The 25,601-nt window shown below is 29.8% G+C and overlaps 1 protein-coding gene and 9 non-coding genes across 12 annotated transcripts; 5 read left to right on the forward strand and 5 right to left on the reverse strand.

Moving 5' to 3' along the window:
- The first annotated feature begins 3,839 nt into the window (after positions 1-3,839).
- On the forward strand, positions 3,840-3,913 carry TRNAT-AGU. The gene has a single exon. It is a non-coding gene; the product is annotated as a tRNA-Thr (tRNA).
- A 3,784-nt stretch (positions 3,914-7,697) lies between these two features.
- On the reverse strand, positions 7,698-7,769 carry TRNAC-GCA. The gene has a single exon. It is a non-coding gene; the product is annotated as a tRNA-Cys (tRNA).
- Positions 7,770-14,716: 6,947 nt separating this feature from the next.
- Positions 14,717-25,422, forward strand: LOC410639 (alpha-methyldopa hypersensitive protein). Of its 3 annotated transcripts, none has more exons than XM_006563134.3 (9): positions 14,717-15,088; positions 22,087-22,324; positions 22,464-22,697; positions 23,544-23,673; positions 23,821-24,081; positions 24,277-24,394; positions 24,490-24,577; positions 24,739-24,939; positions 25,024-25,422. In XM_006563134.3, the coding sequence occupies exons 1-9, from the start codon at positions 15,033-15,035 to the stop codon at positions 25,315-25,317; spliced, it is 1,620 nt and encodes a 539-aa protein (XP_006563197.1). In that variant the 5' UTR covers positions 14,717-15,032; the 3' UTR covers positions 25,318-25,422. The 3 variants fall into 3 exon arrangements, with proteins under 3 accessions (XP_006563197.1, XP_026301573.1, XP_006563198.1); XM_026445788.1 differs by lacking the exon at positions 14,717-15,088 and adding an exon at positions 19,339-19,451 and having other exon boundaries at positions 25,024-25,399; XM_006563135.3 differs by lacking the exon at positions 14,717-15,088 and adding an exon at positions 21,292-21,512 and having other exon boundaries at positions 25,024-25,399.
- Positions 15,863-15,981, forward strand: LOC113219333. The gene has a single exon (XR_003306355.1). It is a non-coding gene; the product is annotated as a U5 spliceosomal RNA (small nuclear RNA).
- Positions 16,381-16,454, reverse strand: TRNAT-AGU. The gene has a single exon. It is a non-coding gene; the product is annotated as a tRNA-Thr (tRNA).
- Positions 16,913-16,985, reverse strand: TRNAA-AGC. The gene has a single exon. It is a non-coding gene; the product is annotated as a tRNA-Ala (tRNA).
- TRNAP-AGG lies at positions 18,001-18,072 on the reverse strand. Its single transcript has one exon. It is a non-coding gene; the product is annotated as a tRNA-Pro (tRNA).
- TRNAP-CGG lies at positions 18,487-18,558 on the forward strand. The gene has a single exon. It is a non-coding gene; the product is annotated as a tRNA-Pro (tRNA).
- LOC113219334 lies at positions 22,968-23,088 on the forward strand. Its single transcript, XR_003306357.1, has one exon. It is a non-coding gene; the product is annotated as a U5 spliceosomal RNA (small nuclear RNA).
- Positions 23,373-23,444, reverse strand: TRNAP-AGG. Its single transcript has one exon. It is a non-coding gene; the product is annotated as a tRNA-Pro (tRNA).
- Positions 25,423-25,601: the final 179 nt, after the last annotated feature.

The raw sequence follows: 25,601 nt of genomic DNA on the forward strand, positions 1-25,601 counted from the left end.
AGCAGTCACGTCCGGCCGAGATATCGCCAACGTTAGCTTTTACCACGTTTCGCGCGCGCCACTTCCACACCACTTATCCCTCCCCCCTCGAACGAAATTTCGCGACCACCGATCTATTTATTTTCGCCACGCTTAATCACCACGCTTCCCCCCCGAATTTAATTAAATCAAGTTTCGTCGAAACGAATCCAACGAATCTATTTTAAAAAAAATAGAAATTGGAAGAGTCTGATTCGAAGATTTGAATTTTTACGAAGACATTCGAGCGGTTTTAAAAAATATGCGGGAGATGAACGGACGAATCGGATCCATTCTTGCCCGCTGTTTCATTCACTCGGTTAAATATCCGACGTGGGAAGGTCGTAAGGTGGGAAGGAACGGGAATTGGGTTATGAGCGCGAAAGTGGTAGGTGGCGAGGGTCCTGGTGGAACGCGACTCGAAAGTATCGAAGCGTCTCGGTGGAAAAAAGAGGTTTTTTTCAGATCGCCGCTCCGCCATCGGTGACTCTTCTCTCTCTCTTTCTCTGCCTGTGTTGGTTGAACCAGCGGGGAAAATGCTCGGCGAGGCCGGGTTGGAAAAATGTGGAACACGTTGACGTTGGAGCAAGGGAGCAGACGAGAGGATATCGAACCGACAAGTCCAGAGGCGGAGTTGCCCCACCAGGTTTCCATGGAAACGTGACACTCTCTTTCGGGCTTTTCGAGCTTTTCGAGCTGTTCGAGCTTTTCGAGCTTACTATGCTTGTTTTCTCTCTCTCTCTCTCTCTCTCTCTCTCTCTCTCTCTCTCTCTCTCCATTCTCCCTTTCTCCAGCTTCTCACTCTCCCCGCATCGCCACCGCCACCGGAGGATCGGTCTCGCCTCCAAAGAACCATATTTCCCGTTATTTTCCTCAAACCGAAGGGAAAAATTATTCGGTTTCGCGGAAACTGATCTCGCGGTCTCTATTTCCAAGTTTTATCTCGTTGCGATGCTCCTCTTTTTCTTTTTCTTTTTGCGCTACTTTCTAGGTAGTTCGTGGATCACCTCGACGTTTCGAACGCCATCCACCGATCATCCGATGAAAAACGAGATACACCGGCGAGGGAATAATTTATCTGCTTGGGTGGAATAGAAATTATTGCTCAAATTTCTTTTCACGTCGAATTGCAATTGCTATTGTAGACTTTTAAAGTAAGTAATTAATCTCTCGTTAATTCTCATAAATTCTTCCAAAGAATGCCAATCAATCAATTATTATACGCGAAAGAGAGGAAGAAAAGGAAAGGAAGAGAACGCGCGTATGTATCGGAATGAAAATGTCAAAAGCTCGGGATCGTCTCGAAAAATAAAATGGGAAAGAAGAATCCTACGTATCAACCGGCGCCGGTACACAACCGGAAAATGTACTTTCATCGGGCACACATCTTGTTCTGTCCTTTCCAATGTACCTCGCAGTTACTGGCTCGAGCATGTGCTCTCTCGCGTGTGAAATGTCCCCACGATTTGCTCTTCGCTCTTTCGCCCTTTCTCTTTCTTTCCTTCTCCGCCCACCTATGCACCGGCACCACCGTTTATGTAAGTTGGAACAGCGTTTCTCAAACCGGTAAATAGACAGAGAAGCGAGTTTCGTCTCCGAACGAAGTTTCCTCTTTCTCGCGCATCTCCACTTGGTTAAAAAAAAAAAGAGAGAAAAGAATATTTTCTTCTCGTTTCAAATCATTCGATAATAAAATTGGTATTAATTGCTTCGATGTATCATATCTAGCGAAGTTTCGTGAACAGAATTCAAAAGAGAATTTTTCTTGCGCATCTCTACTTAATTAAAAAAAAGAGAAAGAAAGAAAAGAATATTTTCTTCTCCTTTCAAATCATTCGATAGTAAAATTGATATTAATTATTTTGATCGATTCTCGTTATATTATACCTAGCAAAGTTTCGTGAAGAATTCGAAAGAGAATGAAGAGAATTTTTCTCGCGCATCTCCACTTAAAAAAAGAGAGAGAAAGAAAGAAAAGAATATTTTCTTCTCCTTTCAAATCATTCGATAGTAAAATTGATATTAATTGCTTCGATTCTCGATGTATCATATCTAGCAAAATTTCGTGAATAATTCGAAAGAGAATGAAGAGAATTTTTCTTGCGCATCTCCACTTAAAAAAAAAAAAAAAAAGAAAGAAAAGAATATTTTCTTCTCCTTTCAAATCATTCGATAGTAAAATTGATATTAATTGCTTCGATTCTCGATGTATCATATCTAGCAAAATTTCGTGAATAATTCGAAAGAGAATGAAGAGAATTTTTCTTGCGCATCTCCATTTAAAAAAAGAGAGAGAAAGAAAGAAAAGAATATTTTCTTCTCGTTTCAAATCATTCGATAGTAAAATTGATATTAATTGCTTCGATTCTCGATGTATCATATCTAGCAAAGTTTCGTGAAGAATTCGAAAGAGAATGAAGAGAATTTTTCTCGCGCATCTCCACTTAAAAAAAGAGAGAGAAAGAAAGAAAAGAATATTTTCTTCTCGTTTCAAATCACTCACCTCGATAGTAAAATTGGTATTAATTGCTTCGATCGATCCTCGATGTATTATATACCTAGCGATGAAATTCTATTCCTGAGATGTAGGAATTATTCAATATCGATTTCAGCATTTCGCGAATTATAATCCAAAGAGGAGAACGAATTCTTTTCGAATAGAGCTTCGATCTATCTGATTACAATTTCTTCCAATATTTCATTAACGTGAACGTTTCTTTCCAAAATTTCGAAAAATCCCTGGGACACGATCGTTCGAATCGATACGATGGATGCGTACCGATTTTAACGGTACGTAAAACCCGTAAGTTTGAGAAGCACTGGGTTGAAACACATCCGTCTGTACGTGATCGTCCGCGGGTATTCGTAAAGCGAGCGAGAAAGAGCAGGAATGACATATGCGGGACGTAGCCACCTCTATATTTTACTTGAAGCCATTCGCGAGAATTTACGAGGAGCACCCGATACTCTCTTTCTCTCTGTCTTCTCGTCCCCCCCTCCCTCCTCTTCTACTCTTTATCCATACATCTATCTCCTCGCCGTATTTCTCGATTCTCTTGGTCCCGCGCTTGGAACCTCCACTTTTCCCGCGACAACATCGTATACGATCCAAATTCTCGTACATTCTGTTTACAGCTTTCCTTCTAATCCTTCTTCCCTCCGAAGAATATTCGCGAGGAAATTTATTTAATCGACCACGAGTTACGTACGTATCCCTAATTCAAATAATTCAAAATACTCGTCACAGGAGGAAGATACGGATTTTTAACGAAAAACTTGAGGTTAGACAGAGTCGATGTTCAGGGATCAATGAGAAATTAACGGAGCAATCCGCGCCACCAACGGATTATTTTAGTTAACGAGGTAAACGAGAGAGAGATAACTCGTCGAAAGGGAAATATCTCGGGGCTACGTCTTTAATCCGTTTCTTCCTCGAGCCAATCGCGAATGGAAATCTTTTGATCGAGAAATCTTGATTACAACTTCTCGTTAACCATTCACAAAGGGGCCGGTTCTGAAATTGAGAAGAAACGTAATAGCGCGAGCGGAGATTACGTTGCACGCGCGTATTAAATGATTCAGCCAGGTCTGATACGTACGTCTTTTCGACACGAGGAGGGATGGAAGGGATTGATAAATTGAGAGAACGAATTCTTTTCACTAAGCCTCGTTTATTTTCCGCGTTTACCGTTGTTGTAGAAAGTTTAAGATCGTTCGGGAACAATGTTTCTCGATCATCGTACATGTACGCGTATCTAACGTTATTCGTAAATTATCGATTACGCCGTTAAAATATATAAATATTTCAGCAACGTTTCAACGGCGCCGTGGCTTAGTTGGTTAAAGCGCCTGTCTAGTAAACAGGAGATCGAGGGTTCGAATCCCTCCGGGGCCTTGGTTGCTAATCAAATATTTTATTTTTTTTTCCTACTCCTCCTTTCGATATCGAGACACTCGATAAAAAGAAGCCATCCTAATTTTTTGGTTAACGCGAAAGAACGCCTTCCAAAAATCTATCCCCCTTTCTCTTTTCCCGTGAATGAATACTATGAATATAATGTTGTTACAAGTTGAAATTTTGTTTTTCCTTAATCTTTAGTGATAACAACGGTTACGATATCGAATATTCCGTGAGATCGAAAAATTTACTCTACTTACTAAGATAGCGATTAGAATTATATGTATAGATGATATGAAAATATACGATAATGTTGCATGGAAAAATTGGTGGTGGAAGGTCTCGATGATTGGTTATAAAAGGAGCGAGAAAAAACTTTTTAATTGGAAGGATACGGTGTAATTTGGACGCGCCTAACGCGAATGCCGCAAAGTCTGTCGCGGAAACTTTGAGCAAGTTTTATCAACCGTTATCTTTTATCTCGGTACTTCGCCAACTTTTTAAACCTCTGCCGGCGGGTCAGCATTTTTAACCCGCAAGACGTAAAGTTAAATATTCACTTCATGAAAGTGCCATAAAGGGGCACAGTTTCCTCTTCTTAGCGGCTTGCCCGCGTGGAATAGAGCGGCGGCCAGGAATTCATTTACTTCTCCCTCTGTGCGAAAACATGGCGAGCCTCGATCCGGGCTAATTTACAATTTCTATTTATATTTTCAGCCTCCATATTTATAACTCCCTTTTCGTTCTAACATTTACACGAATACAGAAGACATCTCCAAGGTATATATCTTACTTATTATACGTTGGATAAAAAGAAATTATTCCAAATATTATTATATCTTGCTTTTTGTCATATCTCTGTCCCGCAAGATCGATGAAAAAGGAGGGAAAAAGGATAAAAAAAAAAAAAATAGAGCCCGATAGAGTGTCGGTAACATGTTACTCGCAGTAACATGAACAAACCAATTAGCTGGTTAAGCGGCCAAACCCCCATGAAATTCAATTGTCTTCGCCCCATGCGTCTCCCGGCTTAACCACCCTTATATTTTCATCCTTCTCCTCGAACGGTTGGCGAGCCACCGGTACCCGGAACTCCAGCTACGGTCGTGCAGGCTCGCTATTAGGGTGTCAATTAAATTAGATCACCGCGCGACGTGGGGTGGTTTAACTGATAGAATGTCACAGATATAGCAAGATACATTCCTCGTCGCGAGAAAGGGGGTTACTGGAAAAGAGCGGCGTATCGATTCACGGCGAAACTAAAATAAGTACGCTCATTTATTAGTGAGATCAAATTATTTCTTACGAGAGAGAGAAAGAGAGAGAGAGAGAGAGAGAGAGAGAGTGGGATTTTTAATTTAATTTAATTCCCTTGTAAACGAAGGTAAAAATATTCGCGATAGTGAAATTTTAATTTTACGATGAAACTGAATGGCGATTTCGGTATATTTGCTCGAACAGAGTTTCAGATTCAGCGATTCGGAAACAATGGTTTCCGCAACAAACTTTTATATCGCGCGTTTCCTTTTTTTCGGGAAAACTTTTCTCTTTCGCGTCTTACCTTTGGTCAGCAGAATTCTCAATTGGCTCCCATCTTGGATCCCCTCTGAACAAAGAAAGAGCATTTTCCCCCCCGAAACCGTAAGGAAACGAAGGGAAATTAAATTACCGTCGTCTACTATTCGATTCCTTCCGAATTTTCTCCCACATCGACGCGTTTTTAAATTAGTTAATTTTTTAACACGATCGAGCGTTACTCGAAACCTTCGACGTGAGTAGAAATCTAGATTCTCTTGACTCGAAACACTGTCCTATTGCAACCATTCTCTTTTTATTTTTCTCGCATAAGTAGAGGCAAAGAGCGACAAAGTGTTAGATCTTACGATTTCATCGTCGAGACGAGATCGAATGTACAGCGGGGGATACGTTATAGCGCATAATAGTAAGTTATATTCTACAAATCACTCGACTGTTTATGAATAATTTAAACGCTCGGCCCTTGAATATTGGCTGGGGGGTGAGACCGACAATCCTCCGAGGACAAAACGCAGAAACCCCTCAGGGACGAAGACCCTTTGTTACCGCCTTGCTGGTGGTTGCAAGCAAGGATCCTGCTCTTTGAACCTATCGCACGTGGTAAGCCACTGTTTGCATTGGTCTTCCACGTTGTACCGTGCTATCCGATCGCGCGTGTAGGGGGGAGAGGAGGGGGGTTGCGAATTTACAAATATAATAAATTAAGCTCGTCAAATTAAGATTGATCGGAATAATTGAAGCCAAATAATAATAATGGAAATTTTCCAATTTTATTTCACACACATTTCTTTGTCCCATTTAATCCTAAATTGGAACGAGAATGACAAGTCGACTGAAAAAAAAAAAAAAAAAAAAGAGACGTAAGTAACACCTGACCATAAAATTACACGAATCGATGGTTTTTTTTTTTCTCCTCCCAACACATCGCTCGTTAAATTAGAATGGCTAGATCGATCTATAGCGATTGACTCGCTCGTGAACGACCGAACGAACCGGCTACGGGGTGGATCCCTAAGCCCCGTGAATCGAAAGTATTGTATTCGATGCAGGGCTGATCATTGCCGGCGATAATGGAGGATTAGCGCGGTCCCATCTGTCATTTGACTTACGCAGAAACGCGTACACATTGCAATGATATCCTGATACATTATCGAGGATGGAATAAAGTAGCTTAATCCAGGGCAAAGTTAATACGAGAGTATGAAAAAAAAAAAAAAATCTCGGTTTCAAAAAATTTTTCGAATCTTTCCAAGTATAAATAAAAAAGAAAAAAAGTTTTCTATCCTTCCATCCCAAATTTTTCAAAGTTAACTTAAGACAATCTAAGTTAACATTATGTTGATCTGAAAAAATAATTGCTTTGAACGTTTTCTTCCAATTGTATTTTGTTATTCGTGATAACGATTTACGTTATTATACGTTATCAAAGATTACAGCCACTCGTCAAAGTCATTCATGTTCGATTATTGTTATCGAATTGTTAAAAATTTACGTTACAAGTAAGAAATAAATTAATTATACGTTTTATTTATCTACTATCGCGTTACATATAATACTGTTATTGTGCGTGTATTATCCGAATAATATGCTACTGCGTATGTACGTGTATCTACATACCGTGTACATGTATAGATATAGTATGTAAAGCAATACGAGGAGAGCATACGAACGTAAATACGACAAACGGGTCAAATGGAGAGACTTATGCCGGATATACATTTCATTTGGCAATCGGCCAATTGGCCTGATCATTCGGAGCACTGCGGGCATTTCATGGATTTCGTCGAATATTTCCAGGATCTTACGGATTTAACGTTTAGTGCTGGAGCAGGTGGTTCTTGCTCCAAACATTCATCTAGTGCGGTTAGAAGCCCTCTGAATTGATTAACGATCCTTTTGTCCTTATGACGATGCATTCTGGTAATATCTCTTACTCTTTGAAGTTTTATCAAAAAAAAAAAAAAGAAAGAATGATAGAGATCGTACTCTTTCGTTTTTTACTCGGATATCTTTATTTTATCACTATTAAATTTTGTCTTATTAATAAATAATGATGCTCTTCAATAATTTTAGCATATATCTATATACATATATGTAATTTAAAATAAGGAATATGTTTAAAATGATATTGATCAATTACGAAGAATCAAAATTGAAAAAAGCAAAGTGATACGTTAAACCAGGATAGTTATAAGTATTTTGAGAAATTGGATAAAGTGAAAAATAAGAAAAAAAAAAGGAGAGAAGGGGGCACCCGGGTTTGAACCGGGGACCTCTCGATCTGCAGTCGAATGCTCTACCACTGAGCTATACCCCCAGATGACAAGTGTTCTAATGATACATTTCTTAACGTGCCACGCTATATAATCGATTTTAATTTTTACACATCTTTTTATGCAATCATGAAACATTGTTACATAAAAATATAATTAATATATATATTTCCAATCATGCTTCAATATATATATACATATATACGTATATTATTTGTTTAGAATAAAATTCAATTATTCGAAAAATTGCACCTTTGAAAATTTAAAAATGTTTAAATAACGTAAATTATTATCTTATTACGAATTACATTATGATTAAAATGGATTTGAAATGAGCGAGATATCCGCAGATAACCATAGAGTTTATAGTAATTGCAGGTTATCAATGACTGGCATAGGGAAGTTGAAAAACAGCTCTTGTTGTCATACAAATAGCCATGAGCTCAATCCCCCGAAAGGCAAGGATGGCGACAGGTAGAGTAATATACCGAGGACCACCTAGTGGCTTCATGACTTAGCCATATGCCACCGTGACTAAGGCACACATGGCCGGGAATCGATGTCTATAGGGCCCCATAAGGGTACGAGATTCTTCAAAAGGGACTTGTGACTCGTCAACTCGTTTCAAAGGCACAAACTTGACACGGATAACTTATTCCCTTTTCTTTCTCGGATTTCACGTTTGATTTAATGTTTGTCAGGTGTATAAGCCGGGAATAATGAAATTTGAAAATCTAGAGAATCTAGAAGTAATCGTAAGTTAATCTTCATAATTTAATGTATGTTCATTATATTTCAAAACCGTAAAAAAATTTTATTTTATCAACAAACAAACGATTATCGATCCAAGTAACAATTTAATTACTCGAAAAGAAACCTTTTAAATCTTTTATAGTATAGTAGTATCGATATTAATAAACAATTTCAAGTTTAAATGAAAATGATTAAAAAAAAAAAAAAAAATTTTACATTGCAGTTCAAATATATCGTTATTTCAAGTCGCTTTCTTTTAATTAAAAATTTAAAAAATGAAAAAAATATCTATAATAAAATCATTAATTGAAATTGAAGTTTTTCCACACTTCTCGAATTTCTATCGAACGATGTAAATGTAAATGTCCTATCATCCGACACTCTGATAATTCTACATACAATTATTAGGCAGCAATAATTGAATTCAAGAAATCGATATATCGGTGAGTCGTTTTTTAATAGCTCTTTGCCTAAAAAAAAAAAAAAAAAAAAAAAAAAAAAAAAAATGAAACGAATTCAACAGTGCCGAAGTCGGTCTTTGCAGCCTTCCATTCGGTTCGCGAATTAATCCATCAAAACAGTCACGATATAACTCACACCCACCTTTTGCCACCCCTTCTGTTCATCTTTTAAAGTTTCGAAATTGATTGCGCACCATATTTAAATACGCTAGCGAGCGAAAATTCAATTTATTCCTACTTGTTATATTAAACAAAATTTATTCCAAATTTCACCTCTTAGACTTTATTTTCTTCTCTATAATGCAAATTGCATAATATAATGTAAGTATTTCAATAAAAAATTGAAAAATGATTGTTAATCATCGTAACGTTCGATCTACGATGTTGATGTTAGAAAGATACAACAGTAGATAAGTAGTAAAGTGAATGTAATGAATTATAATGCGTAATTGTATTAATTGTATGAACATAAGTGTTATTCTATGAATTCTATTGAATTCTATGAATCATTTAATATAGAATTTATAAGACGTTAATTTGCTGCTGATGGATCAATATAAATTTTATTTATCAATAAAAATGATCTATCATAAAATGGAAAAAGTTCTAAGGCTCATTAAACATACGTGCGTTGTATATTTTTATCTTTCCCTTTTCCGTAATTTAAACGTGTTTTATTACCTTTTACAACTAAGAAGATGCCCGTTGCATAAAATGGGAAAGAAGTTGTACGAAGATTCGAACACTTACGTCTTACCACATATCCATCTCGAAGACTATCCTGGCTTCAAACCAGCTGGCACCATTAACCCAAATATATATGCCGTTCATGAATGAAGAGACTTCCTAGTAGATAAATTAATCACGAGCTTTCCCTCTATGTATTCTTCGAGACTACAGAATCCTCGAAATCCTTCGATTCGATAATTCAACGGTGAATGAAAGATTCAAGTATCGACAGAAAGTCTTATCCGAGGTTTACTTCTTGCTTCCCGTAACGGATGATGAAATTGACGATATTTTCCTAATCGGCATGACGATTCTTCGCTTTTAACGTTACTTTGAATATATACATAGATGGATAATATATTCAAATTATATTTTCACTCTATTTAAAAGCAATACTTTCAATTCTCATAAAGACTAAGATTCCTTTCCATTCCATTCTATCGATGAGAAAGCGCGGCGACTTCCTAACCAAAATTGCGTTGGTGCGCAACACTGTTTCTTCATAGAAAAGGAAAAAAGGAACGACGGCATACCATCCTCGTCACACGGTCGAGGCATTTTTGCATGGCCCCCCCCTCCCCATTTTAGACTGTTCTTTTAGACACCTGGAGCTGCGTTCCACGCGTAGAAACGCGGCGGACTCGAGGCCGGTTGACGGCGTTCCTCCGACAGGTGAGCGTGGAAACGGAAATGGAACGCGCGTCTGGTGGACGATGGACGTGTGCTCGGCCGCGCGTGCACGGATCGGAGGAGCGTGGGCCGAGTGCGCGCGTGCGGATCGCGGCGAGTCGTTGTGTGTGCGAGAGCACCCACGCCACACACGCCGGGTTGTTCTCCACAGTCGGGTTGCCCGACTATAGGATCAATATAAGCGATGACATAGCGAGAGCTCATCTTTAAGCCACGCCCGCGAGGCGACGAGCGCCAATGCAGCCGCGATCCACCGGCCACGCGGCCAATGGGCGGCAAGCATCGATTTTTCGCGGGCTCTTTTTTTCGCGAAAGTGAATTTCTTCGCGATGCTGACGGGAGTGGCGGGCCAAGTGCAACAAAGATACGCGGAGGGACGGCGGGACCACGAGAGAGTATATACGCGGTGGCGAGAAGCGCGACAGAGACGACGCGATCGGCGATTCTGTAGGGTAGAGGAGGGAGTACCGTACATAGGGGGTGGAAGTAGAAATAGAATGAGGCGCTACGAGGATGGAGGTGGCGCGAGAGAGGGAGTATACAGCAGGGGGTAGAAGAGGAGACGCCCGTGGAGAAGGCGGAGGATGAGGATCGATGAGGACAGAGTGACTCTTCTAGGGGTAAACGAACCTCCATTTCATCTACCCTTCGCGCTGTTATCGGCTGTCTCTTTTTCAATCGACGGAATCAACCCCCCCCTGCTGCTATCGGGGTATCGACGTAGCCCGCGAGTTCATCTGCATGCGTGGCTCGTTGCCTGTTGCAAGACGCGGCCGCACCGCACGCCGCATTCCGCACCGTTCGTCACGCTTTTTCACGCGCTCGTTCCAACACGCGACACGCGAACCTGTCGCTCCGTCCAAACATTAATCCTCAACGTCCATTGGACAATGACTGTTCCGCGAGTTATCAATGGGATTTAACGGATCGAACGTGCACGGGGAAAAGGAAGCGATATCGCGTCGGATCAGATTTGCGAGATACGGGGAACGATAGGAAAAAAAAAAAAAAAATTTGAATTTTTAACAGGATACGTTTTTGATAATTCAACATATCGTAACGATTAAACGATTAAATAAGATTGCATTTAATGATAATTGATTTATATATATATATGAAAAAAGAGAATAATGATAATTTCGTTCTTTACTTCTTTTGAAGAACAATAAAATCTTCAGGGAAGAAGTTTCTAATTGATAAATTGTATCTATCAATATTCTAGTGGACAGTATATATAAAAACTTAGACAATCGCGTGCAGAATAAAAATAATGCACGTTTCAACTTCGTGTTAATAGATAATACGTATTGTTTTCAATTAAAGTTTAGAATTGTTTATAAAAGATATGTTTCTTTTAGAAAAGAAAATGTTTGTTGTTCCGCAAAAAAAAATCTTTTATTTTCTTAATTTTATATGTTCATAATATATTTCGGAATATATTTTGTATATTGCTGCACATTTTGCTGCACACAAAATAGCAATATGTGGAATAAATAACCAACTCTTAATAATAGAAAAGAAATTTAATAATAGAAAGATGGTAGAGGAAGAGAAATATTATTTGTATCGTGAAACACTAAGTATGTTTTTAATTAGTATTAAAAATAAATTCAATATAACTAATTTTTTTTTATAAATTTCGATTTCTAAAATATAATAAATAATATAGAATAAATATTATTTTGTAATAATATTGCGCAATTGGAACAAAGAAAAAAATATCTCTTTATAATATTAAAATAGAAATATACTTTTACTTGTTAAAAATATGTCATTTTCTTATTTATAATCACGAAAAATTTCGATTTTTTATTTTTTTTATAACATCATTACATCACATGTTATTATAATAATATTCATATAATTGACAATTTCAAAATATGATTAAAAAAAAATTTTAACTTAATACTAATGAGTTAATACTAATAAGAGTTTTATTGTTTTTATGTAAAACAAGAAAACTACAAATATTCATATATTCACGTACTCACAGTTTCCTGAATTATCGATAAAACTTGATGCTTACATGGGTACAGAATAGACGTGACATCTTATGGAACTTAGTGTCACATGTTCTGAAATACCGACGTCAAAAAATCAAAGTGTTTCTGACGCCCTCTATAATTCATTATGATACAATTCAATACAAAAATTATATTCGATATTAATCATTTACAATATTCAATATTATGAAAAAAATGTTGAGAAAAAAAAAATATAAGGACTATCAAAATATAATAATTTTAATTTTTAATATAAATTTAAACCTAACCATAAATAGTATATTTTTTTTTTCGTTCTTCGATATTAATATATTAAATTAAAGAAGAAAAAAATAAAAGAAAAATAAAGATTAAACTCACTATGCAACTCACTATTAGATACGAACAATCTGCATTGTCATCGATGTTATCGTGATGATCCATAGGAATTTTTATTTTTTTAAATCACTGATTCTAATATATAACGAAAACGAATATTTATAAAATAAATAAATGCAGCCGTCTAAATTATAATTGACAAAAAATTGTTGGCTTTATATTCGCGATTGTTAATTAAATTTAATTAGAATTGTGCTTTAAAAAATATTAAAAATATTACGAAACAAACACTGACTCTACTGATCGTATTGCATGCACGCATAAAATATTAAGCTTCTTCATGGCGTCCATGTTGGAACTTTTCCCGCCTTCTTACACCAATAATCAGCTAATAATCTAAACAAAAGAAAATATAAATTTTTAAATAAATGTATAAAATATAGAATTAATTGAATATAAAACGATAATCAATTCATTTTGATAATATGACTTACATAATATAACTATTTATAACTCTAACCTACATTCTTAAAATAATGAATAAAAAAGAATAAATTAACGAGATTTCCAATTATAATAAGAAACATGTATTAAATAAAGAACAATAATTTATTAACGATAAAGAATAACTATGAAACTAAATATTATGTTACAAATAAATTACACACTTTAAGAAAAAAAATTACACGTCTAAACATATATATATATATAATTATCGACAATAAAATGACATCTTCAATTATGATCAATTATCGAATTATTATTATAAATTATAAATAAAGAAGAATCTGTTAGATAATTCGATAAGCTATAGGTAATGCCAAAAATCGAAGATGCAATTGAAGGAAAAAGCATAAAGAAATTCAAAGTTAATTAATTTCGTTATTATAATATCGAGTGAATTAAATAAATACGATATTTCATAATAAAATAGGAATAAAATTACTTACTGCGAATAAAATTACTAAAAATCACGTAACTCGAATCTATGATACGTCCTGTCACAATGATTTTTGAAACGAGAATGACACCATGTATCAGTGGTTCGCTTAACAACTCTCTAATTGGTTGAAATAATATTAATTATTACTACTCTAATTGGTTTCTTGTTTATTTATAATTGGATGGAAAATTGAATTATTGTATATATAAAAATTGAATTATAAAAAAAAAATTAAATATATAAAAATAAAAATTCAGAAATATAATAATAAAAAATCTGAAATAAAATAGTAAATAAAATGATAATTTAATTCTTATAACAAAAATTTAATATTGATTAACAATTATAATAAAAAAATATTTTATAATATTTAATAAATAAATAAATGAATATAAACGAAAGAGTATATAAATAAATAAATGAATGAATAAATAAATTAATAAAATAAGATTTTTATAAAAATAAGTATAACAATGTTTAATATTAATTTAAAATTTATATCATGAAAGTATTATAAATAAAAATAAAAAATTGCAAACTTATTGATTATTATATTCCATAAAATCATTTGCCAAAACCGTATATTTTCATTTAATTTTTATAAATATAAAATGTTACAAACAAGAAATCACATGATATCGAATTTTCATAAAATATAGATAAAAATTATTACATTATTTTATTTAAATTTTAATAATAATATTTCAATTTTCAACTTAGTAAAAAAGTTACTAACTCGTTGCTTCAGCCAATTAGAAAGCCGTTAGAGCTCAGCAGTTAGACGAATCACTGTGTCTTGTGTGTTCGCAAAAATTATGGTAGTTTTATATATTACGCAGTACAGATCGTGTAAATGCACGGAATTTTTATTAATATTATAAATATATATTTACATATTTATAAATTATTAGTCTTGGTTAATCTGTATATGTTTCTTTAATTATTTATCAAACTTTATTATAGCAAAATTAAATAGTTTTTTAATCGTTTTACATCGATCGTTTATTTGTGACCGGTAGTTTGTGTTATAAATTTGATCTTTATATATTTATTTTATGATTATGATTTCTATTGTGCAGTAATATTGTTATTTGTCGTTTGTTGTTTAATATAATTTCTAAAAAATATTAACCGATCCAATAATTTTCATGAAAATTAGATAATATTTTATTCATCTTAATGAAAAATGTACATAGAATATTCTTTTCAAAAGTATGTTCGATGTGTATTCTGTTGTATTATGTTCTGAGTTATATTTATATTATGTTCATTGCTGTTAATATTTCTTAGAATAATTCTTATCAAGACGTTCGCGCTTGTAAACATTCGATTTATTATGATTTGTTATTCTATTCTACCGATATTTCGTTCCCATAATATAATTCAATAGTTGAAATCGTACCACGGACCATGAAACATCATTGTATTGTCGAAAAAATGATGATTATACGAACAATTCATATCAGGTATATAACCTATTTATAACATAAAATTAATATTTAAATAGTTATTCTTTTATTTTTTTCTCTATTGCTATTTTATTAATATGTATATATTAAATAATTTATTGTAAATTATTATAATTATTATTATTATTCTTTGACAACTAAATTATTCTTTTTTTTTTTTATTTAACTCAGAATTTATAATTTTAGAACATAATAGTTATAAGTAAATTTAATTAGAATAAAATGTTTATTCGCCAATTATAATTTAAACGGACGTGTCAAGTTTTTTATTTTTTCTTTTTTTTTTTATATCAAAAATATTTATTTTATAGAATATTAGAATTGATATCTTAAAAAGACTGCAACAGTGAATCGTAGAAGATATTAGAAACATTGATTTTCGAAGTCGATATTTCAGAACATATAATATAATTTCCTAAAACATCTAATTTCGTTTCTTGGATATTGCTTGCACTATTATTTGTTGGTAAATGTTCATCATTACAATGGATGAATGAAAATTACCTATTACCTACAAACAATAAGTTGACATGTACGTTTGATACGAGTAATTTATTTTTAAAATATAAATAATATTATAATTATATAATATATTTAAAAAATATATATTTAATATATTTTACAATATATATGTTATATTTTTGTTCATTTTTTTTTAAAATAAATACTTTTAAATTCAGTTGATGTATAAAATGGCCACTAGATGGCTTATATTCTCACTAGTAGAGAGTTATATATAGAAGTACATAAGAATGTAAAGAAGGGGAATTGGTACTCTGGTTTCCCTTCAGACCACGTATAAATCTTTCGCCTTTTACTAAAGATTTCCGTGGAGGGGAACAATTGATGAGTCTGAATTAATTTTTTGTGTGCCCGACATAAGTTGGGCCGTAAGAAATAAAGAAACAAAATTTGTTTTAATTTTTTACAGATTTTCTTTTACATTTGAAATATAGATTTGCTGGATTTATCATATATTTTTTTTATATATTTATTTAGAAGACTGTTACAAGTTTTATTTAAAATAATCAACGTAGTAATAAGATGGTAATTATTCAAATCTAAACAATATTTTTTGTAATTTGCCATAAAATATACTTGAAATAATTTTTATAATATAAATATTTCATTCAATATACGTATAATTTTAGCATTTACGTAGATACAACTATTAAGTATTTAATAATTAAAAAAAAAATTACATTTACTATTAGTAATTGATATTTTTTTTTGTAGAAAAAAATTATATTGATCCTTATACATAAATCAAATTTAAGGATCAAATGTTAAGGCTCCGGAGGGATTCGAACCCTCGATCTCCTGTTTACTAGACAGGCGCTTTAACCAACTAAGCCACGGCGCCTTCGTGCTCAAAGTTTCTTTAATATCGTAAACTTTTCTAAAAAATATTTTCAATACGTTAAGTTATTTTGGCCAAGAAATTATAGAATATTTTCTTAAAAATTATCAAATATTTTTTATATGAAAACTATTTTTTTTATTTCTTCAATACATATTATATTTAACAATTTAAATATATTTAAATTATTAATAAATTTGCGAAAATGTTAAACATCTAAAAATATTTTTTTTTATATGTTTTATATGTTTAAAAAATGTACACTCTAAGATTCAAAAAGATATAAGAAAGAAATTCAATCATAAATTAATAATTTTTGTTTAGAATTACAGATGAAATTTAATTCTCAATCTTATAAGTTTTAGAAAATAAAATATATAATATCCTTAATGAATGAAATAAAATGGAAAATTTAATTAATATTAATATAATCAAAAAATATATTTTTGTTATCCACAAACTGGAGGCGCCGGGTATCGATCCCGGTACCTCTCGCATGCTAAGCGAGCGCTCTACCATCTGAGCTACGCCCCCGATATGAAAAGTGTTCTTATTTTACAATTTTCTATTTAATATATGTCATACAAATTTAGATATTACGATTGTAAATTATATTTTTAAACATGAAAACATTCATTTAAGATCTAGAATTAGATTCTGTCCAGTTAATTTACAATAGAATTAGTATAATATATTTCTCTATTTTAGAAAAATTAGAAAGGTCAAGAAGAAGAGAAAGGCATTAGAAAAGAATTTCTAATGTCTACTTAAAGAATTTTTCTCATTTCAAAAATTTCAAAAAAATTATTTATTGTGATGTTTAATTTCAGGATTCGCGCGGAAAAATTGATAATTAGATATAATTTTTTTTTCTTTCTTTTGTATTTATTGCATATTAATTTTTATTACAACTTTTGTTTGAACTTCGAGTTAACTTTTAAAGTTAAAGATCACTCTTGAAAAATATAACGACACAAGTAATTATGATCTATTAATAAATTGATTATAAGTATTGCTAATAATTGCTAATGGTATCAATAACGGTGTGTGACATTTCTTTTTCACATTTCTTTTACATAATAGGAATGTTAAATATGAATTATTTAGCAAGAAAAAAATTGTATAAAAAATGTCATTTCAGCAACTTTTTCCTATAAAAAATATAAAAAATACTGCTCGCTTTAGTTTTTAATATTTGTAAAAAAAAAGCTATTATTAAATAAAATTTCTATACGCATTTATGATATACTGTGTGTATATATAATTTTCGATATTAAGAAATAAAACAATATAATTTTAATTTAATTCTAATTCTAAGGATATTATTAAAAAATTTCATTTCTATATTTTAAAATTATCATTTTGATATTCCATCAATATTTCAATATTTTTTTATATTTGTCCTATATTTATTATTATCTTAATATTTACATTATAATTTTCAGAGATTTATCATCTATTATGGATTTTGTTTTTTTGAAGCTCAATTGGAGAACATTGGTAGCGATATAGATGATCTGAAAAAAAATTTTAAAATTAAAAAAAATATGGGCTCGTCCGGGATTTGAACCCGGGACCTCTCGCACCCTAAGCGAGAATCATACCCCTAGACCAACGAGCCAGATTGAAAAGTAATCCTTTCACCGCAAATATTGTGGAAAATCATAAAAAATAAATAATATACTAGTAGGATTAAAGTTCTCCAATCGATACTAATGCTATATTTTATATACCAAACGAAATATTTATTTTAGTCGATTATTTCGCCTTATTTTTATAGTATAAATACAAAAATAAATACATATTTAACATATATTATATTTTATTGTATTGCAAGATTATATTATCTCTACTTTAAGGATATTTGAAGCTGTTTAAAATAATACAAATTATTTAAGATGATAACATTCATAATAACTATATAGGAATTCGAATTACTATTATTTATGAATATTAATTTTAACGTGTAATAATTTGATTTTATTTATTTAATCATGAGCTTGGTGATGGTTAACATAAAAAAAGTTTTCAAGATGGCTCGTTGGTCTAGGGGTATGATTCTCGCTTCGGGTGCGAGAGGTCCCGGGTTCAAATCCCGGACGAGCCCAATGAAACTTATTTTTTCTTTTATTTTTATAAATTTCTTAGTTATTTTTTACTTTAAACTTTATTAATTATACAATTAGTAATACATTATTTCTTTTTAAATGATGAATGAATAACTTATTGAAAAATAATAACATCTTTTAATAAGTTATTATTTGACTTTGTCACTTGAGCTAGATAATATCTTTATAACAATATATTATTGTTTATTGAAATATTAAAATATATAGAAAAGTTTTAGATTATAATTTCCAGTAAATCAATCGAACATTTTATCTAAAAAAAATTTTTTAGAGAATTTTACGAGATGTTAATATATTTGTAAAATGTGTATTTTTCAGGAATCGAACATTCTAAAAACCATACTAAAACAAATATAAAAATTAGTATACAAAATCAATTAAGGTTTATTTAACAAAAAAACAATTTAATTTCGCTTATAGATAAAACAAAAACAATGGTATAACGGATTATTTTATTCTTATTATTTTATTTCTATTTCTCTTTGTCTAACAAAAACTTTAATCCAATAAGTAAACCATGATGATATTTTTTATATTAATTTTTTTATTTATTTTAATTTTTAGAATCAGTATTTTACTTATTCATAACATTTTTAATTATCATAAATTAAAAAAGAAATAAATATAAATAAAAATAAAACTAAATAAATAATAATCTTATCTAATCGTGTCATTAATAAAGTGACTAATATAAGGCACATAGATATGCGATCATTTTATATTCCGTAAATGAATAACGGTTTTCAGTGAAGGTATATAAAGGATGGTTTCGCAATTATTACAGTAAAATTTATTCTCTCGTAGATGAGAGTTGATCTTTCTAAAAATTATTTTGAGTGAAAATTATTTTGTTATACTTCAAATATTTCAGGTAAATATTTCATTTTTACTTAATTAACTTATATCATTACTTACTTACTTATATCATTTTTATTTAATTAAAATTTAATTAGTTTACATTAATTTTACATTAACATACAATTTATATTCAATTTAACTCATTTAATAAAACTCAAATGAATTTTAATTTATTATTTGTCTATGAATTTATTCATTGATATTATTTGTTTTAATTGTTAATTAATAAAATTGAATAATGTATCATTTTTGAATATAAATATTGTGATAAATTATTAAAATTTTATAAATAATTTAATAATATTTTAATAGAATTATATTAAGGAAAATTAAGAAATATTAAAATATATAACTAATTAAAAATAAATCATTAACTTAAATTATTTTAAACTGTATTTTTAAACTCTGAACATTAAAAAATATAAAATATCTAAAATTTTGATTTAATTAAAAAAAATAGTACAAAATAAAGATTTTTTTGTGCAGTATCCCAAATTATTTTCATTTTATAAAATTAAAAGAATATTACAATTATCTTGCGATCTAATCAAAAACATAAAATAGAAATTGTAATATTACATACATATTGATTATTTATACTTCCAGCTTTAATCTCTATACTAAAATTTAAATAAATTGATTTATTATTTATTTATTTGAATATGTATATTATATAATATAGTATATTCCCAAATATCTTTATTTTTCTAATATTACGAATTAATAATATAATATTGAAATTTAAAAATCTTATATTTTATATTCTTGTAATATTTGAAAAATTCAACTAAATAATAATTTATAAAACATTTATAACATTATTGATACTTTGTTTTTCAAGTTTCTTTTTTTTTAATTTATATATTATACTATATATATTATACTATTATATTATATATATATATATATATATATATATATATACTATTATTTGTATAATATATTTGTATAATATATTTGCATAATATGTATAATTTGTATATTCATATAATTATCATAAATTATATATATATATATATATATGTTAATTAAATATTTATTAAAATAAAAAATTATTAAACAAAGTATCTGTTAAATACATTATTTATTATTTTTTATATTTATATATTATTATAATTTATTATAAGAAATTATAAAAAATGATAAATATAGATTTTTAGAAATAACATTTCTTTAGAATATGAAGGCCGTCATGCATGAAAGCTTCGAATGTATACTTTTCCGATTATGAGGATTAATTGAAGGACATTTTTTTTTGTACTTTACATTTCTTTACATTGTTTTTACTTATTTCAAAGAAAGAAAGATACGTATTTTTTATAATTTTTTATCTTTTATATCGTGGAAAAGGAAGGAATTTAATAAAAGGAAAAGAATTTAATAAAAAATAAAATAATATTTTAAAAATTGAGATTAAAATTTGATAAATCAATAAATATATACAATGATAAATCACAACAAAAGTTAAAAAAAATCTGTACATATCATTACAATTTATTTGCATAATATATAATTATTTTTGACTATTCAATCTATTGCTCAAATTACTTGAAATTCCAATAAATTATGTTATTTAATGTCCATCTATAATTGTATTTTAATTATGTACTTTAATTCTCTATGTTTGTGTTCATAATTATTCATTTACTCCGTTATATATATATTCATAATCATTTCATTCTTATTGTAACATTTAATAATAAAATTTTCGATTCGATTGCGAAATTCTTTTTGAAATATAGAATTTTTTCTGTTTCTTCCACGTCACGTGGATTAATTTTTTGTATAATTATGGTGAAAGCAGAGAGGAGAAAGTTTTCTATGTGTCAGCATTTAACTTCATTTAGTGCGGTTCAAGTAAATTCATTTCTTCGTGAACCGTTCTCGGCTCGATATCTGCGTATAGTGGGATTGAATTTCAATCTAAAATTTTAACTTAGAATTTTTAACGACATTCTTATGAAAAATATTTGATGGTTCGCGAAAAATTTATTTTAAAATTTTATTGAAAGAATTTTCTTAAAATGTTTGTGTTCTAATATTATTAGTTTGTGTTCTGATATCAAAAATAAAGGTATGTTTTTCCTATTCGTGACTTTTTACGGTTTCATTAATTTAATTTGTGAATTTTAATGAAATGTGTTTTATTTAGATAAATTATTTTGTATAAAATTAAAATTATAGGCAAATAGTGTTTCTATTTTTATATTTGGATTTATTATAAATAATAACGTGTTATATTTCGATTAAAAATGAATTTCAATTTGTGCAAAAAATATATCAAATTGAAATAGAAAAATATAACATTAATTGCATATAAATTAATCCTTTTTTTTCCCAATTTGATCGAGTAATGTTCAATGTGCTGATGAATGAATATTAAATGTTAAAACTGTCAGATTTATCAATGAAAATGTTTGAATTAAAAATAATATTTGTTTAAATAAAAAATAAAAATATAATATAATTAATTATATATAAATATATATAAAAAATATATCATGCTTTTAGTTTTAAGAAAGTAATAATAGTAATAGATAGTAATTAAAATCTACTTAAAATATAATTATTTTGTTTTGTTTATGAAATAGATCATTCAATATTTTTTCTTTCATTATTCTAATTGATTTAACATTTTGATTTAACAGAAATAATTACTATAACCAAAAATTGTCATTTTCAATAATGGAAACGAAGGATTTCATTGATTTTGGCAAAGCAGCTATCGAATTGATCGCTAATTATACAGAGAATTTGAGAGAGATGAATGTCCTACCGAATGTCGAACCAGGATATCTTAGTAAACTGTTGCCGGAAGAAGCACCACAGAAGCCAGAAAGTTGGCAAGAAGTGCTCAAAGATGTGGAACGATACATTTTACCAGGAGTAAGTAATTTCATTATATATAAATTTTTTTTGTCGTGTAAAATAATATTAAAGGGTTAAATATTTGATATATTTATCATATTTATATTTATATATTTATATATGCTACATTTTACTAATTCAATTTTTCTGTTTTCAGACGACTCATTGGAATTCCCCCAATTTTTATGCTTTTTATCCAACAGGAAACTCCTATCCCGCCGTTATAGGTGATCTTTTATGCAATAGCATTGGTGGTATAGGATTGTCATGGATATCTTCTCCAGTATGTACCGAACTCGAAGTAATTGTAATGAATTGGCTTGGAAAATCATTAGCATTGCCAGATGAATTTTTAAATTGCAATGGAAGTCGTGGAGGAGGTGTTATAGAGGTAAATAATATTATTACTTATATTATAAAAAACTTAACATTTTTTTAAATATATTACATATTATATATATTTAATTATATTAAAAGAATTTAAAAAATTTATATGAATTACAAAAAATTTTGAATGAATTACATAAAAAAAGTGGTATTTAATAAAGTTTATATTTTGATGACTATGTTAGTATCTTAAATACTCGCTAGAGGGATAACTTTCTCGCTTTTAATAATGATACTAGTAGGATATAAATTTTAGGGTTATGTAAGCTATCAGTAACTGTGGTTTCCCTTCAGAATTCGGATAAATCTTTCGCCTTTTACTAAAGATTTCCGTGGAGGGGAACAATTGATCAGTCTATATAAATTTTTTATAGTACCTTGACTTTCGTCGAGGTTCATTAATATTATTTCAAACGCAAATTCTATTTGTAGATATTTTATTGAATAAAAATTGATGAAAAAGAATATATTATTAAATTTTCTATGGTGGTATTTAATTTATATTTTATTATTAGTTATATGATATTTAATTATAAAGATTTCTGAATTCTTAATATTTTATACCAACAATAGCAATGTTATCGTAAACAAATATTTATTTTCGAAAAAGTGTGATAATTAATTATACAATTATTTTACGATATAATATTTTAATAAAATTAATATATGAAAAAAAAACGGGCTCGTCCGGGATTTGAACCCGGGACCTCTCGCACCCTAAGCGAGAATCATACCCCTAGACCAACGAGCCGCTATATTCAGTTGTTTTTTAATTATTAAGGAAAGCAAATAATTGTAATTAAACAAAAGAAAATAAATTTTTAAAAATTATTTATTTTTGTTTAATTAGGGATCAGCAAGTGAAACCACATTGTTATGTTTATTAACAGCAAAAGAACAAACTGTGCGCTATATAAAAAATCTTCATCCAGAATGGGAAGAAGGTTTTATCAAGGCCAAATTGGTTGCATATACTTCTGGTATTTATCCTATCACTATCCCCTATTTCAATCTTGATATAATTAATTTCTTTAGAATTCTTACGTGAATAAAGAGCACGTAAACGATTCGAAGAATTATAAAAAATCGTCTGTTTTTCAATTGTTTTTTCAATTTTTGTTTTACAGATCAATCGAATTCCTCGGTAGAGAAAGGTGCTAAGCTAGCGTCAGTTATCATGAAATTTTTAACTACCGATGAAAAATACGCTCTTCGAGGTGAAACATTACTCAAAGCGGTAAAAGAGGATTTGAAGAATGGTTTGATACCATGCTGCGTAATAGCTACATTAGGTACCACTGGTACGTGCGCTTTCGACAATCTCAAAGAATTGGGGCCAATTTGTAAAGAATATAACATATGGTTGCATATCGATGCTGCATATGCAGGTCAGTAATTAATTAAATTTTAATCTCATCTATACGTCAAAATTTCTCTTGAAAAATTCTTTTCCTTCGATATCATAAATTTAAATTTTTTTATAATAATTAAGTAATAGCAACAATAATTCTATTTTGATTTATTTCTGATAATGATTTATTTTTGATAAATAACAACGATTGTAAATTTCATTATTTTCACAGGTTCTGCATTCATTTGTCCTGAGTATCGATATTTAATGTGCGGTATCGAATATGCCGATTCCTTTAATGTCAATGCACATAAATGGATGCTAATAAACTTTGATTGTTCACTGTTATGGTACATATATTTTTATTTCACGATAATTGAACAATTGAACGATAATATTAGAATCGAATAAAAATTTATCGAAAATTTATATTATATCTTTTTAGGGTAAAGGATTCCAAGAAATTTACCGAAGCTTTCAACGTAGATAGGATTTATCTAAAACATAATAAACCAGGACTGCCTGATTTCAGAGTATATATTTATTTATTTTTTTAAATAAACATTTAATTAAAAAATATATGAATACTACATCTTACCGTATTTTAAAAATATCTTATATGATATCTTATTATACATTTTACAAAATTAAATAAGACTTTTAATTCTTTAACTTTTATTTTTTTTTTTTTTAGAACTGGCAAATATCTTTAGGTCGCCGATTTCGTTCGTTGAAAGTTTGGTTCGTATTACGTATTTATGGGATCGAAGGTATCCAAAATTACATACGGCACACAATCGAGTTGGCTAAAATGTTTGAAAATTATGTTAAAAGTGACTCTAGATTCGAAATGATAACCGAAAGATCTATGGGTTTATGTTGTTTCAGAATAAAGGTATTTATATAAACAATATAAGAGAAATAATAATTTGATTTAATAATTTCGATATGGAAAAATGAAAATCATGATTAATTTTAGGGCGACGATTGTTTAACCAAGGAGCTTATCGATCGATTAACAAACGGAAAAAAGATTTTTGTAACAGCTGGAATGTGCCGCGATAAAATAATCGTCCGATTTGTCGTAGGTTGTCGTTTGTCTCGCGAAGAGGATATCACTTTTGCATGGCGCGAAATCACAAGTCATACGACAGAAATTCTCAAATCTTTGAAACATTCTCCCGTGAAGGAAGAATCTTTCAAATCCACAAACGATATAGTGACGAGGATCGAATGCTTAAACCTCGAATCGAAAACGCAAAAGATAACGTAAAACATATTTTTCGTTATTGACAATTCATAAAATGAAAAATCATAGAAGCTTTTTGATGAGATGTACGTTGTGAATAAAAGTCCTTTAAATTATAATTGAATTAAATTATAATTGAAATATATATATATGTATATATATATATTTCTTATACAAATATATAGTAATTTGATTAAATATTTATAATTATTTTAAACATATATCGATAATAATTATTTTAAATTAATATTAATTATGTTATATACGATATATTGTACAATATTGTAATAATATAGATGATAATATAA

Source organism: Apis mellifera, linkage group LG16, assembly GCF_003254395.2.
Source record: "Apis mellifera strain DH4 linkage group LG16, Amel_HAv3.1, whole genome shotgun sequence".
Taxonomy (NCBI): Eukaryota; Metazoa; Arthropoda; class Insecta; order Hymenoptera; family Apidae; genus Apis; species Apis mellifera.

What these genes read in the sequence shown, in the direction of transcription:
- LOC410639 (XM_006563134.3), top strand. Translation starts at nt 15,033, where the DNA reads ATGAAACATCATTGTATTGTCGAAAAAATGATGATTATACGAACAATT. An exon ending in GTGGAGGAGGTGTTATAGAG is followed by an intron (nt 22,698 to 23,543) that starts GTAAATAATATT and finishes TTGTTTAATTAG; the next exon opens with GGATCAGCAAGTGAAACCAC. An exon ending in ATTGGTTGCATATACTTCTG is followed by an intron (nt 23,674 to 23,820) that starts GTATTTATCCTA and finishes TTTGTTTTACAG; the next exon opens with ATCAATCGAATTCCTCGGTA.